At 38.9% G+C, this 16977-nt stretch overlaps 1 protein-coding gene across 1 annotated transcript; it reads left to right on the top strand.

Annotated features, from left to right (window-relative positions):
* Positions 1 to 652: 652 nt before the first annotated feature.
* LOC139697517 (uncharacterized) lies at positions 653 to 16766 on the top strand. The gene is made up of 5 exons (XM_071596252.1): positions 653 to 667; positions 1059 to 1182; positions 6412 to 6581; positions 11143 to 11488; positions 16555 to 16766. Exons 1-5 carry the CDS (start codon positions 653 to 655, stop codon positions 16764 to 16766), a joined length of 867 nt encoding a protein of 288 aa, XP_071452353.1.
* The last annotated feature ends 211 nt before the right edge of the window (positions 16767 to 16977 follow it).

Raw genomic sequence — 16977 nt, 5'->3', positions numbered from 1 at the left:
AATTTTTTCCAGATGCATACAAACATTGAAGTGGGTTAGAGAACGAGCGCCATTGGGTAAAGAGCTTATGCATATTTAGTTATTGATATTTAAAAGGTAACGGTAAGAAAAATGCAGTTTTTTAATTCTACTTAATTTTTTATAGTCGTCTTATAAAGTTTCCGCTGCGGTCACAATCCCATTTAATAGAATAGCTTTCCTGGGTAAGGGAGATGAAGGTAGTGCGGGGGGGATAGAATTTAATTATTCGGGGAAAAGAGGTCCAAAAAATTGGATGGAGCTTAAGGAAAGGGCAGTGAAAACCTTATATGTCTATTAGTTGTAATCGTTGCATTTAATGAAATAGGTGTTGTAGTGTGTATTGAAACCCTGGTAGTATGATTAAAACATTAATTAGAATGAAAGAAGCTGCGTTTTTCTTTTCGCAATAGATAATTTCCACAAGGTTAAGCCTGATATTGCGAACCTTAAAAGGTAACATCTGGCATTTACAGTTGCAAAAGGTACTGAGGAACTGGCATGTCTCTGGGTGTTCTTTCTGACAGCCCCAATAAAAGATTGCTACCGATGCTACAGTGGATACTTCAATCTGGAAAATGTATGGAAAAAATTCACTGCAAATAAATGTAAAATATTATTTGGAAAGCCAAAGATGTTCTTCGTTCAGGTATGTGTTCTATATTGACTAAGTCACAGTTGATATGACTTTACATAAGGCTAAATAATACTTAGCATTAGTTTTTTCTCACAAGGTGTTTCATAAATGGAGAATTTTTTTGAAAATATCGATCGCTCTCAGCTTAATTTTTTGGCGGCATTTTCCTATTAATTGATCTTCCATTAAAGGTCAAAGTAGGTCTTCCAATGTCACTAAAATTCATTATAAATCTCTAATTTAATTAAATTTAGTAACTAAGAGTATAGACTCGTATTTCATGATTCAGGTACCATTTAGTTCACCTGATATCGCAGGATGATATGGTTCTTGAAAAATGTTCATTGAACACCAATGATCCTCTTGCGAATGCAGTATTATAGAGTGGTTTTCTCTGTTTCAGACCACGGTCAACACAATGGATTCTAATTACTTGCCCTTAATGAACTATCTGCCACCTGAAAACAATAGTATTAATAGTATACCTGTCTCTTCAGATATCATGGTGGCATTGTTTCGAAGGGAAGGTAAGTGTTCATGAATGTGATTATTATTAACAGCAGTCTACAGTCATCGCAGGTTTTGATGGACACAGAAACTACCCACTGAATTGTGTTCAATTCCACATACTCCCCTGCTTCACTTCATACCGTCTAGTCTATCGTTTTCCTATCGCTTTCCCAATATTCTCCTTTGTTTCACAGTCTTCAGCATTACATCACGCTTAAAACCTTTTATTTTTTCATTTTTACCCATTTTATTTTTTCCATTCATCGTCACGCCTACCTCTCAGAAGTCGACAGTATGGGCTTGCCCTCTTCCCTCAATGACCTAGTATCATAACCTTACAGCCTTTTGGTCACCAAATCTCTTATCTTCTCCCATGCTTCTTGACCTTACACAATTCTCCTAATGACTTTACCACGTTACCTGATTCTTCGCCTGAAACATTTCCTATTGTCGGCGCAGAAACATTTATACAAGTTCTATCCCAAAAGTAGTATGACTTTTCTTTTTCCCTGATAGACGCACGGGCAAGAGGCGGTTTCTCTGGCTGGGTTCGAGGAAGTGGAATCTCAGGAAAGTGTGAAAGCCGGCGGCAGTTGGCTCCCAATCTTTGCGGAGTGCGGATTGTTCCTTTGTGAAACCCTATTACGTAACCTCATTACGTTCCGCCATTGGTTAGACGACTAACCAAACAGTTATTAACCCGGTTTATCGGTGAGAGAAGAGCTCACATAGTGCCTAGTCCAATTGTACATGTGGAATGCTCATATATTGGTAAGGTGACCAGTGCCTTTCTTTGTGACATCGATGGTTACCCAGGAAAAATTGGTACCCTGAAGAAAACACTACTCAGGTGAAGTTGAGGGTACCCAGATGCGTCCCCGGGAATCGAACCCTCACCCTATGGTCATTATATCAGCGCTCTACCCACTGGACTACAAAGTTCCAATTTCTAATTTTTTTTCTCTCTTTCGACACCGACATATGAGAAAACTCAGGCCGTCCTGCTCAACCGGTAAAAGGGCCTTGGCATTTCCCAAATGAGAGTAATTTAGATAAATAACTCTTTGGCCGTTACTAATATAAATCTCTTAATATAGAAGACCGAAATTCAGCTTCCTTAGGCCACCTTAAGAAAGTTGCCCATTTCGAAATGTATATTTCTAATAATTTCGTATAAGGTGCATGTCTAAAATAGATTGATTTTTGATGAGGTTTAAAATTAAATACATATTTAGGTTGAATAGTGGGATGGGATAAGAGCAGAATTCTTGAAATGCGTAAAAGAAATTACGAAATACTAAGCACACGCAGTGCACTAGTCTGTCTTAGTTGGCATTCATAAGATATATTGTTAAGGGAGATATTCCTAAAAATGAGCCGGCGATTGACTGGTCCACAACTCTGCTTAGGATGAGAAGTGTTTAGTAGGGTATTACCATTTACTGATTAAATTTAAAAGAGCTTCATACATTTTTTGCTGCATGAAAAATACTGAAGAAAATATTTACCGTGTACAGCTCTATGAATTCTTGCATCTTGGATTTAATCTTTTTTTTACTGTGATCAAGAACTCGACATAAAGAGAATTAAAACTTATTTGATTCAATTACCTATCATTTTATACCTGTAAATAATCCGCAGTCTTAGTTTAAACCATTAAAATAAATAGATACTTGCATTCCTCACACACTGAAGTTATTTTCTTGGGTTTATCTGACTGTACGAGTAATACTTGTGGCATTCACTGAAACTAATTTCCTATTGCATAAGTGATCGATTTGAATCCGTTACAACTGGTATAAATGACGTAAATATTATTTACATTTAATAGTTTTTGAAGTCATTTAATGAAACTAAGTACATATAATCCTCAAGCCATTAATAATGTAATGACTTCCCTCTGTCTCCCCAGGTGAATTACGTTTTACCCTGATCATAGATGCATTATAGATTTGATTTTCAATAGGAATAACGTTACATTTTTACGAAATGGCCATAGAAAAATTTAATAGCAAATTCTGATTGCATTTTACTAACATGAAAATGGTGATCATAATTGAGAGGAAAATAAATTTTTCTCTTTCAGAAATGGACAACTTTTCTATTGGACAGTTCCTTTACGAAGAGTGTAAAAACAAAAAACCTCGAAACATTAATACAATTATGACTTCAATTATTGGAAGAGGATGGAGCCAGACGCCAAAATTTAGCTCCACCTTCTGCAAGCTTTTGTACCTGTAAGTTCGGTTACGCTAAAACCAATATTAGGGCTGTAATAATCTGTACCAAGACGGGCCGAGTAGTAAAATCTGCATTATCCAGGACAAAAATACCTGGACAGTAATTACTGACGCATTATTTTTTTATTTAGGCTATAGTTTCTTGAAAATGATGAATATTTATTTGTACTATCCATCATTTGAAAACTTTCATACTGTTCATAACAAATATATTTATAGTTTGAACCGACTACTAAATTATTCCTCAGAAAGTGATGGGATAGAAAGTCTAAGAATAATTAGTCTAGGAATATATATTCCTAAATGAATATAACTTTCATAAAAATCCACGAATAAGTCGTACTAAATATGCACATTGCTTTTTGCAAGTGAAATGGTGTTTGTCCATTGGAAAGGTTTTGAGTGATCAGTTAACCGTTCACTTCTCTTTCCCACAGCGTCACTTGAGGGCGGTTACCTCAGAAACCTCACGTGCTGATATCATAACGACTTCAGTTGTAGTTTTTTTTCGGTTCCAAACTCAAATTTTTAACATCAGCCGTTTTGCCTTTGACATAAAATTTGCTTGATTTTTTTTCACTTTCAGATCTTTTGAGACTGAACCTTCTGGATCGATTCCCCAAACAACCGAAGTTACTTCCATCGAAAAGTACAAAATATCCGGCAAGCGTATGGCCTATTCCTTCATATTTAAATACTTTTTAAATATCGGATATCTATCGGGAGCGGAAGCAGATAAGAAAAAAATAGAAGAAGCAATGCATGAAAAGGGATTTATATATGAGGACTGCAACATAAATTGGAAATTGAAGTCGGCAGATCTGATAAACAAAATTAAGGAAAGTTAGTAACCATTAAAACTTTCAATATAGAATTAAAAAGTTAAATAAATTTCAGATCGCCTGTCAGCTATGGTCACTAATAATATTTATTTCAACAGTATTTTGCTCAATAAAATGAAATAAAAACTCCTATATCCGTAATAAGTTATCAACACTCGTCCCGCATTAAGAATAAAATTTGTTTCATTTCCCCACGCCCGTCCACTGCAAATCCCCCCCTTACCGTCATTGGTTCCTTTAATTGTGCTTTTACCCCCCCCCATTAATTTTCCCTCTTGAATTCACCTCATTTTTCCCGTTTTTTTGCCCTCTTTACTGCCATTGGTTTCTCAAGTTTTTGTCTTTACCGCCCCCCTCTTTCGCTTATGGTATATATTGAACGTTTGTCGGTTTTCTGATTCACACATAAACTTATGTTGCCAGTCGGTTTTTCCTTCATTTCGCTGAGGAGGGCTGCATTGTAGCCGAAATACGCGTATCCGACGCACACTCTCTTCTTTTCCTGTTTTTTGCTAACTCTTCTCAATTTGAGTGATATTCTCCCAGTAGTGAGGCTCTTTTTGAATGTGTGAGTGATTGTTTTTCCGAGTGCTTGTGAGTGTGTGGTAGCTCTGTGTTTGTCCCTGGTGTGGAATTTATTCTCGTAAATAGTCACGGATAGTGTACATCTATTCATAAACCCAGGTTTCCTCAACGGAGTCCCTTGAACTCTGTCAATGATTCCAATTGGGTTTGAGTGTTTGGGTGTGTAGTTGGTCACTGGCGAGGTAGTAACATTCCCACAAACTACTGCAGAAGGGTGTCCTGGTTGAGAGTTGTGGTTAATCACTGTCGTGGAGTTTCTTTTCCCACAAACCATCACAACAAATTTTGTTTTCATTGCGGAACGAGTGTTGCTAACTTATTACGGCTATAGTAGTTTTTATTTTATTTTATTAATTTACGAGGCCGTAGAGCTCAATTTCTTTTATTATTTTTCTTTTGAACTAAAATTATTTCCGATTTATAATTCCATTAGATTTAAACACACAATTCTTTACATGGCTTATAAACGTTGAAGAAAGAATTCTTAAGCCTATTTCAGTATATTTTTCGTACTTTCTTAACATATTCTATACTTAATTTTAGTACCATAAAACCCAATAATGATATCATAAAATAAAAATCCATATACATATGAATATTAGATGGGAAATGGGTTGGTGTGGTAGCTAACGTGCTGACTTCCCACCCAGAGGGCCCGGGTTCGACGGATATTTTTCAGTGGTATCCCGATCCCTACTTTAAGTGTCGCTGTTGAGAGCACTTGAGGTGAGTACGCTATCCGTCGGATGGGACGTTAAGCTGCGGACCCCTTGGCGTCTTTCGTTAAGGCTAATGCCGACGCCGGGTTTCTCTTCACTCTTCATCCCTTCCTATCCATCCCTAATGGCGCAAGTGGCCTCAATTGTCGGTCGCCTCCCCTGAAAACTATTAATATTGCACTTAAAACTTATTGATATTTTATTTTATGATATTTCCCATACTGCAGCAATAGGTGCTCCGTGCTCGATAACGTGATAAATTATTTTAAGTTTTAAAAATATTGCAATTACAGTTTATTAAAATATGATTTTACTTTTGACAGAATATGGCCCCAGTAGAGGGACCGTTGCGACTTTATAAAATTCTACTCACGAAAGCACGTTAGAAAGCAACGAAACTCCTAAAATTCGATACATTCAATTTTCAAAAGCAATTAGATGTTTCCATTGAATATTATTTTCCTAGCACAGGACATGATTTAAATTCAAATCAAATTTTTAATATTCCGTTAATGCGATCATTCTTGTCTCTTCTTTTTTATACTTACTGGTTCATTACTAACTTTATTTAGTATTGGTTCATGTAATAATAATATACGCTTCACTCAACATTTTTGTTGCTCTAATACTTTATCATATTTTATAATCTAATAAGGATAAATATATATCAGTCTGGGAAGTAATTTAGGCACTACCATAATTAGAAATCTAGCAATTCATTGCACGTAACTTTTTTATTTTTTTAATAAGGGTGATGACACTCGCGGAGGGTTACCCTTAAAACAAATTTCTCAAAATACTCGTATAATCATGAGCCTAAATTTTTACCCTAAAATTTCTGCCTTTTTTTCGTTTTTCAGTCGCAGAAAATAAGGAGGAAGCCGAAAGTGTTATAATTTTTATTTCCACTCACGGAGCAGGAAATGGCAAGTTCCACGCGTATGAGGGCGAGTTCACAATGAATGATATATGGAAGCCATTTCAAATTAAAGATGGATACCGAGGAAAACCAAAAATCTTCATCATTGATGTAAGTACTAGGCAATATAATCAAACGCGTTTCTAGCTTGCAATCTATTGGACAAAAAATACGATCGAAAATATTCCTTGGCTTTATAGATTGTTAGATTGAAACATTAATATGTATTCCGCATTTAATAAATATGATCCCGTCGTTTGGAATCAATGAAAAACTCATCTTCCCATTTACACAGAAATTGAAATTGAAGGGAAATATGGTAAAAACTATCTACTCTTTCTCATAACCTACATTAACTCCTCATTCCCGCTGACGGACTTTGCATGCACCTTTGGTCCCCGTTCCAAACGAGAAGGTTAACTTTTTCCACTTTCCACATTTTCCAGTAGGCGGGATAACGAATGAGAAAGAGACTGCTAGAGCCGGTCACTTTCCCTTTCGCAACATACGTATGATCATGCTTAAGTTCTCCCTACCATGTCCTCTCTCAATCTCATGGCCGGGAACTCGGCATCGGCGAGCGTTACGTCTCCCACGTTCCTCGTTAAGGCACTTTCAGAGCAAATATGCGTATTGAAGATCATCTCGTACTTGTCAGTGGTCTCCTACATTTATGAAATTAAAGTACCTCTGGACTATCCACCCTTCTTATTGTAATTCCTTCCTCGGAGAGAACCAGCAGACCCATGTGCTCCCCATTAATTTCCTTCTTGTATGCTTTAGGAGTGTAGTTTTCAATTTCCTTTTACAGTATCAGGCCTTTCAATATATTATTTACCTCATAGTCTCCTTCCCTTCCCACCTCTCTCTCTGTATGAGCTTACTGAGGTGCTCTCAGTAGAAAACGAGCGTATAACTTTGCGACTTCCTCTTACTGATCATTTCTCTCCAAATAAACTTGAATATTTCATTCTTAAAATTAAATTCCCATCAAAGTGACTGCAACATATACAAATATCTTTTTGACAACATTTCCGTTTCGTTTTGGATGTTTTCCCTAGTTTATTTACCTTAGCTAATCTTCTTTTTCTTAAAAAGGAACTTAGAGACGGCTAGCTTTCTCTAAGCTCTTTCTGGTGAATGGGGGTATCTCATGCTGTGAACCAAAACGTCCGTAATTTTCAAATGGTTTCCCTTTACAATTTTTAATTCCCGCGTAGAATGGTAATGTATTTCTTATTTAGTGAACTTGCGGCCCTGCTGTTTATTTAATGAATTAAAGCAATCTGATAAAATATCCTTCCCAAATAAAATGTCATAGGTATGGGGTTAAGATATGTTTTACATACGTGTGTGCATATATAATAATAATAATAATACTTTATTCATTTTAAAAATGGTACAACCATATTAAATGTCGTCAATATAAATATTATCTAACATATAAACATAAGTTCTTAAATACGATGAAGATTGTCACAAAAGAATTCATCCAATGAGTAAAGTGGGTGAGCAAGTAACCAGGTATACTATATACCCTATTCTTGAAACTCTGGATACCATCTGATTTCAACTGAGTAGGCAGATAGTTATACAGTCGTATGTTCATATTGTGAAATGTGTTGTAAGTTGATGACAATCTACAATAAGTAGTATTTAGATTCGATTTACCTCTTGTGGAATAGTTATGGAGGTTGGATCTTAATTGGTAAGTTTCTAGATTAACTTTCACATGAATCAGAGCCTTAAAGATATACAAACAAAATACAGTCATGATTCTATACCTAATAAAAAAAGGTTTGCAGGAATCACGTGGTGGTATATTAGCAAGAGAGCGAATAGCTCTCTTTTGCAGTAGCAGAATTTGTTTAACATGAGGGGAATGACCCCATAACTCAACACCATAATTCAAATGACATTGAAAGAAGGCATGGTAAAGTGTTAAACGATACTCATTTGAAATGATAAAGTTGAGCTTTCTTAACATGTAAACAGCTTTACTAAATTTATTACAGGTCTGACTGATGTGAGTCTCCCAATTAAGTTTTGTATCAATATAAATTCCTAGTATTTTAGCAGTTTCAATATCAGTTATTTTTGATTTAAGACTGCACACAATATGCTGAGTTTTGTTAGTATTTAATTGTAAATGATTAACATCAAACCATTCCTAAGCCTGTTTTTGGGTAGCGCTAGATCGTAACTTTGCATCTTCTGGATGTTGACACTTTTGCACAAAAGTAGTGTCATCAGCATATAAAACAGATCTAGGTTTCATATTACAGGGCAAATCATTAATCATGATAAAGAAAAGTACTGGGCTAAGCACAGAGCCCTGTGGTACACCACATTTTACTTTAAGAGCTGCAGACCGACAGCCATCAAGTTCAACCAATTGGTGGCGATCATCCAAATATGACTTCATTAGTTTCAGTGCAACTCCCTTAATACCATAATATTCTAGCTTTGTTAGTAATATTGGATGATTAACACAGTCGAAGGCCTTACTAAGATCACATAGTGTCACTGAGACTGATTCCTTTTCTTCAAATGCATTAATGACATAATTAACTATGGACTCTTCTGCCAAAATTGTAGATTTCCCAGATCGAAAGCCGTACTGGGATTTGGAAAAGAGATTATTTAACTCAAAAAAATTACATATTTGATCTTTCATAATAGCTTCAAAAATTTTACCAAAAACGGGGACTATGGAAATGGGGCGGTAGTTAGCTAAATCATCTTTATCACCTTTCTTATAGACAGGTACTGTTTTGGAATATTTTAGAGCTGTTGGAAAATCTCCTGTCTCAAAACATAAATTGACTAACATTGCTAATGGTTCCGCAATGAGCACAATAATGTCCTTTATTAGGGAGTTAGAAAGACCATAAATATCCTTACTGTTGGATTTTTTAAATTTTTTAACAGTCGATATAATATCAAGTGGAGTAACAAAATTCCATTTAAAATTTAAATTATTTGGAGGAAGATTTTGCAGCATATTACCAATATTGGCAGCATCAACTTTTCGAGAGAACAATTTGTCTTCAACAGCTTTTAAGAAAAAATTATTTACAGCATCTGGGGTGAAAGGAAGATTTTCTTTTCCATTACCATGACCAACTTCTTGATTGATTACACTCCATGCTGCCTTTTGTTTATTTTTTGCATTCAATATAAAATCCTTGTAAGCATTATTTTTTGCACACCTAACTAAATTATAATAATCTCTTTTGTATTTCAAGTAGGCTTCTTTGTCATGCTGGCTTCCACTGGTTTTGTAAGAGTGGTAGTAACTAAGTAAATCATTTCTAAGAGCTAATAACTCCCCAGTATACCAGAGATTTTTTTTATTTTTAGTGGGGATAGAGTTTAGAATTTTTTTAGGAAAGCATTGCTCAAAAATGCCTAGGAAATTACCTAAAAAACTTGAAAAACATGTTTGTTCTACAGAGTCTGTGCAAAAACCATGCCAATCAATACAAGATAGAAGCAGTTGGAAACTCTCTAAACCTTCTATTGTTATGGGCCTCACGATTATGGTTTTACCTCTATTTGGATATATCTTTTGAGTTATTTGAGTATTAAAAGTGAAGCTTATACCTTGATGGTCAGATAGGAGATAGTCAATAACACTTATACTGTACAGTTCAGGACCATAATTGGTAATTACATTATCTAGGCAGGCAGAAAGTCGAGTAGGCTGTTTGTTTATATATATATATATTTTTTGTTGTTTGTCTGTTATATGGCTAGGCTGTTTGTCTATATATATATATATATATATATATATATATATATATTCTTGATGCAGAATTGCAATTAAATAAAGTAAAAAGTAAAAATATTAACCAAAACACAACTCACTTCAATATTACGGTTGTCTCAGTCACCTTCGTTGGGGTACAAGGGGTCACCGTACAATTTGTTACCTGCTGCGCCACGCTATTTATCGAAGTTTCCTCTATTCCTTAGCGTTCATTAATCACCCCAGAGAGACTAATTTTATTTATTCCTCTAAAAATTGGTATGTAAACAAATTCTCTCCTACCAACTAACTCTATTCTCTCCTCTCAATGTCCATGTAAATAGCGTGTCAACTTAAAAGATTCTCACCATTAACGTATGTCGCATTTATTTTTTCATAACTTGAGGATGCTGGTTTCGCAAGTACTAATCAAGTATGCTGATAGACGCGTGGAACTGATTAAATTCTATAAATTATTCCTTCAAAAATTACCTTAGGCCTAACTGTAAATGGAAGTGTTACCTGCACAAACTCTCGTGATTCAATCGTATAGTAATCACTAGAGCTATCGTCCTTATAATGATAGTGTTAGTTTTTATTTTAAGAAAGTGAAACTCTCTGATAATATAACATATATCTTTGTGTGAGGAGTCATTTACTCTCTGCAGACTGCTATTTTAATTTAAGAAGAAATTGAAGTTCATAAATGATTAGGGTTTGTCCAGATAAAAATTTTCATTCACTTAAAAAATTAATAAGTCCACAATTTACTCTTTGTTTACTTGAATTTACTTCCAGTCAACCCAGAGGGTTACTGCGAATGATTGATTACAAACAAACAAATTGTTTTCAAATAAACTCACATTTAATGAATTGATTTGAAAACAATTTGTTTTGAGAAATGTTGTTTTACTCGTGTAGTGTTGCCGGGGAGAAAATATTGAAGAGGCTGCATACACACCAAAAATGTTCCTTTCCAAAGAAGTAGAAAATAAAATGGAAATCGAGTCACCAGAGGGAGGCAAATCTCTCAATGAAGAAGTCGAATTATCTCCCAAAGTCTTGCCACAGGAAATGGTGACCAAAATATTTCGAAATGAAATGAATTTCAATGTCCAAAAATCAAGTGATAAATCACAATACAAAAGAGCACAAGAGGAAGCAAGTCAAAATAAATTCAATGACGAATCCAGCTTGCCAATGGAGGAACAGCTTGAAGAAATGTCAGATGATTCAGATATAGTCATTGGACTAGCAACAGTGAATGGTGAGTATAAATATGTACTTCTTCATTATTTCCTCAATTCTTACTTGGGCTGTTTGTATCTGTGACCTCCATGTATGAAATCGTTTTCGAGCAAAATTCTATAAAAATGTGAAAACTCTTCATGAGATACTCGGAAACTAGTAAAATTTTAAATCATAATGGGATTATACTTCCACTTAAAAAAATGTTAGACTAAAGTCGATCAATGAGATGAGGTTGATCTGTGGTAGGATAAAAAATTTATTTCGCTGCTAAGAGAAGAGAGCGATCGTCATGATTTGGAAATAAGTAAAATTATGAATTGCAATGATAATTCTCTTTCCACTTGAGAAATACTAAATTTAAGTGATAAGATGACGAGGGTTCGTAGAAGTTTACAAGAATATTTCGTACCTCAGAGTACACATTCCAGAAAAATTAAATACATTATTATGAAGGAGCAATCAATTCTCCGGAATGTCTTCCTTCTCTCAGTGAATTGGGCGCGGCAACTCGCTCCGACTCGCCACTTCTGATTCGATCTCTGAATCGTCTCTCCGGTCGCTTCCTGAACAAGAAAACTAAGGATAGGGCAAAGAATCGAAATTCACAGCCCCAAGTGATAAATCTTAGATAAATCTGAAATAAATCTTCCGGTCAGTCATAAAGTTTGCCTCGTGAGTCACAAAATGTGCCGCTCACTTCGTCACAAGGTTGGTGTAAGGACAGATTAGAGGACTTGGCTCTTAAGCAATCAGCGACCAGAAAGGCGCTCAAGGCTATTTAGCGCGTGACAGTTATCGTATCGTAAACAAGATTTACCTCTGCGGCACCTCTTGCGATCTTGCGACTTACCTCAATCGATATTTGTTGGTCCGCGGCGTGACATTTTGTAGTAAAGAATTGAAGTCGTGTATCACGACGTGGACTAACTACTACCTTGACGTGGTGGAAGGGCTTGTGCGTTCAGATGACCCCTAGAGCTGCGCTGACGGGTGTAATGATAATTGCCCCTGGTAGGGTCACCCATGTCAGATAGGTCGAAGGTTAGGAGCCAGACGAAAGGTAGTCCACGCAGCGTCTGTTCCTCAGTGAGGCGGCTGCAAAGGCTTCTGACCCCAGTGGAGAGGCCATTGAGTGATGGTGTCACGTTAAAAATACAATTGAGGAAGGCCACGGGGCAACCGCAATTATCATTCTCAAGAATAAAATGATAGGCTATTGTGACGTTGTGCTTGGCGCAGCGTCACTTGCCCAGTTCGAATACGCGCGCCCCTCTCGCGAGCCGTAGAACGGCGGGGCGCTATCTGTGGGCGCCGACAATGTATGTAAGAAAAAAAGAAGAGCGGGGCGCGCCGCGCGCGGAGAGTGCCGGCCAACACGTGGTAAGGAGAGTTCGTTGTGAGATGTCCGAGAGAGAAGGTGGTGTGCTATCATCGTCGAGTCACCGACAGCCTGCGAACACCGGGGGTGCGCGTGCCAGCAACCGACCTCGCCGTGTGGGCCCCCCGCAGGCCCCGACCGGAACATCGGGAGCCAGCAGTCGACAGCGAGGCGGCCATCTTCGGCTGCAGCCGAGCGGCCACCCAACATCGTGGCCCAGCAGGCGTCGGCACCGCGCGTCATGTTTGCTTGGGAGCGCCCACACCTTTTCTTGTGATAATAAATAGTTCTTGTGAAGTTTACTCGTCGTAGTCCATTTTTATGCGCCTCCTTGCGTCCCTCGTGATTTCAGCTGAAGAGCCGCTGCCCACCCCGGGGCACATAAAAGGTGAGCGAGCCCTCCCCTGGGACGAGGAGTGTGATGGGCCAGGTGACAGCCAGCGGCGTGACTCTGCGGCTAGCCATGCGGCTAGCCTGGCGCCCTCAAAACAAGTAGAGTCGCGGCCTCCCTTGTCTCGCGGTATCGGGGAAAATTTATCTATGAATTAAATACCGCGTCACAAATGGCGCCCAACGTGGGGCAGCCTTTCTATTGTTGTGCGAGAAAAGTGACAATTATATTTCGAGAGTGCGCATGAGGCGCGAGTGTAAAATGGCGTCGCGTCGGCCTTGACGAGGCAACAATGGTGTGAAGGAGAGCGAGCGGAGTGATACCGGCATGGTGTGCATAGCGTGTGTGTGAGCGGGAACGATGCGTGAGTAACATCGCGCGAGCGCCAGTTATTACGTACAGCTCTTTCGCGAGCGGTATACAATTTTTCTATTTGATTTATAAATTAGTCATTTTTTTTCGCTATACATTTTCATGAAATAAAAAAATTTAAAATTCTTTGTGAGGGAAGCAGTAAATAAGAGATTATAATTTCTACTCAATCTTTTGTACTTGAATGTGGTTTGTGCGGTTGCTTTGAGTGGTTGCTTGGCGTTGAGTGTGGGATGAAAGCTGTGAACATTCCCGAGGCGACTTGTTTCCAGTTAAGTTGCGGAGGGACGATCGGTTTCTAAGATTAACTACTATTATTGGCGTGAGGGAAGCTCCGTGCGTGGCCACGTATCCCCAGAGTGGCAGAGGATCCTTTGAAAAGAGGAAGTGGAGTTTGTAATTTTTGAATTTTGAGGTTAGGTTATGCTTTTAATATAGAATTCTGATTTATTCTACCCTATTTGTTATAATAACTGTAGAACAGGGAAATATCTTTAGATTAGGATTAAATTTTTGCAGTAAGCGTATTTTAGGTTAGGTGGGGCAAATCCTTTAATTATTCAATAGGTTAAGAATTATCTTCTTCCTAATTTACAATGGAGGGTGGCACTGGATTTTTGGCGAGATATCAGAGAGATATGAGGGCACTGCTACGGCATTCAGCGGTAAAGGCAGAATTTGAAATAATTAAGCAAATGAGTGAAGAAGAGGTGGAAAATGAGTTGTCAAGTAAAGGACACTCCTTGGTAGGGCCACTCTTAGTGCGCAAAGAGCGATCATTGCGGGCTAAGCTTCTTTTGGCACAACCACGGTTAGGGACACCATGGTCAAAGAATTGGACGAGGATGTGCAGCCTGACGATGTAACCCTCTCAGGAGCTTTATACGCCTTAAACTGGGACGAAGACCTAGATGCAGGGCGGAAAATGAAACGAGCATGCAGTAAGGGGCATAAAAAGAAGCACATCGAGACGGAGAAAGTTGCCGCAAGCGACGGAGAAATTAATGAGGAACTGAACCCCATTCGGACCATTACAGCAAACGCAGCGGGGGGCCCTCAGCCCAAACTGCCGCTGATGGACTCATATGATTTTCCGCCGCTGGGGGAAAGGAAAGAAGCGTCAGATTTGACCAGAGAAAAGGAAAAACTGCGCATTCTGCCTTCGGAAGCGAAATCAAATCAGAAAGAGATACCAGTACAGAGCGACCGCAACTCTGAGGAAATAAAGGAGTTGCGGAGTCAATTGCAACAGCAGAACGAGATGATCAACAACCTAACGGATGGAATTAGCCGAATTTTACAAAAATTGGGCAGTGAGAAGAACGATAAGGAAGTGAACTTGAGAAAGGGTTCCAAGAAAAAGTATCGGAGGGAAATAACATCCACTTCGTCATCTTCTTCAGAGTCGGAGGTAACGTGCGGGTCGTTATCTACTGACAGCAGTGATGACTCGGACGATGCATCAGGGGACGATGGACATAGACAGAGCATCAGCTATGAGTTGGGAAGGGCCATAACGAGACCTACGTGGTCTAGGCCTTCACAGGCGAGAGACCAGGGACCGGGCTTTGACGGAGCTTGTTATTCCTGCGGAGAGTCGGGACATAGGGCAAATGCGTGCCCGAGAGTCCAGTGTTTCAGCTGTGGCGCAAGAGGGCATATCGGTGTCAATTGCCCCAGTCGACAGGGTAGGACACGAGAAAAGTGCCAAGCGGGGAGTCGCCTAGCCCAAGCGGCTTCCCCGCAAACCAATCCGTCGAACATAAATCGGCTGAATTAGATTTAGATAATCATAGGAATAAGTCGATTAGGTTAGGAAATGGTGATTCGATTTTGGAAAAGCCGAGTTGGACAGCCAAATTCTGCGAACCAAATTCGATCAAGGAAGATGTAAATAGTGGAATAAGGGTTTGTATAGAGAAAGGAAGGGAGATAAACTCAGATGGGCCAGATGAAACATCTGCTCCTGGGTCGAGTTGGACAGCCAACATCCACCACCCATCTGAGGCGTTGGCAAAGATCAAGGATGAAGAAATCTACAGATCGAGGTGGACAGCCAACCTCTATCGATCTGGCCAATGCAATGGAGCTATCAGGAAAAGCTCTCCAGCTGAGCAGTCGAGACGGACGGCCGACCTCCACTGCAAAGCTGATATTTGCTGTCCATCCGTTGATTTCGCCGAGCCGAGCGGGTCAGCCCGTCTCCGCCCACCAAATCAACCGCATATGGGGCAGAAGGCGCATTGGTCGACGGAGTCAGCTCCGCTCTGCCAATCCGTTAGGTCGGAAAAAAGCGAAAGGGTCAAGTCTTTGGTAGGATCGAACAGGCCAGCCTGTCTCCAGCCGCCAAAGCAAGCAGAGAGTGAGAGGCCTCAGAGCATCTCGTCGGTGCCACAAAGCCCGCCGAGACATGCGTGGAATGTAGATTCTGCCCAGTCGCTTCACGCGGGCCCGAAATCAGAGCAGGAGAGCGATTATGAGAAATTACCTCAAGTACTGTTCACTCTGGATCGGTTTTGTTCCGACAAAGGGACGGGCCGGAATGAGTCGAGTGAGAGTGTGATATACCCTGTAACCATTGAGGACAAACCTGATAGGCTGTGTCCGGTTCAGGGAGGGGGAGTCGGCGTGGAGTCCACGCCTAGAGTGAGTTTAGCGAGTGTGACGGCAGAGAATAGAGACCAAGTCTCAGTCCTGTAAAAATATGTTATGGTGAAAGGATATTTTGTCTCATGTTAATTAGGGATAGTAGCATAATTCTAAGGAGTGACATGACCCATTAAAATTCTATGCTAATCCAGCCAACTCTAGTCAATTCATAATATTATTGCTACTTATCTATTATATTATAAATTATATAACAATTTGAAATTCCTTGTTAAATAATGGCTTCATGATCAGTTTCATAAAAAATTAATGAATACTGTGTATTTTCTCATAGGAAATATTTCTATCCAAAATGAAAAAGGATCGCCTTATATTCAAGAGCTGTGCACGCAACTGATTGAAAGTAAAGATGAATGCAGCTTATTGGACCTTATGACCTCAACAAATTTCCAAATTGCCACAGGGGTTCCAATAGAAGGTCGTTCTGTAAATGGTCACCTGATGCCTACATTTACTTCATCACTGAGAAAAGATATCTGCCTATAATGTAACAATATCCAATGGATCCCAAGTTCTGTACAAAATTACTAAACTTTTATTCAAAATATTTCCAGAGTTCCTGTAGTTTGTTTTAGCATGTTATTTTTCAATAATATGTACATATATTCATGGGATGGGTAGTTCAGTGGGTGGAGAGCTGGGCTATTGACTGGAGAGTCTGGGAAGCCTCTATGCATGCTAAGCTTCACCCAAGTCT

The sequence above is a fragment of the Hetaerina americana genome, unplaced genomic scaffold, assembly GCF_022747635.1.
Source record: "Hetaerina americana unplaced genomic scaffold, ioHetAmer1.1.p SCAF_1, whole genome shotgun sequence".
Lineage (NCBI taxonomy): Eukaryota > Metazoa > Arthropoda > Insecta > Odonata > Calopterygidae > Hetaerina > Hetaerina americana.
The sequence above is the reverse complement of the archived record's forward strand: the minus strand, read 5'-3'. Positions and strand labels throughout refer to the sequence as shown.

What these genes read in the sequence shown, in the direction of transcription:
- LOC139697517 (XM_071596252.1), top strand. An exon ending in GGCATTGTTTCGAAGGGAAG is followed by an intron (nt 1,183 to 6,411) that starts GTAAGTGTTCAT and finishes TTCGTTTTTCAG; the next exon opens with TCGCAGAAAATAAGGAGGAA. An exon ending in CAAAAATCTTCATCATTGAT is followed by an intron (nt 6,582 to 11,142) that starts GTAAGTACTAGG and finishes TTACTCGTGTAG; the next exon opens with TGTTGCCGGGGAGAAAATAT.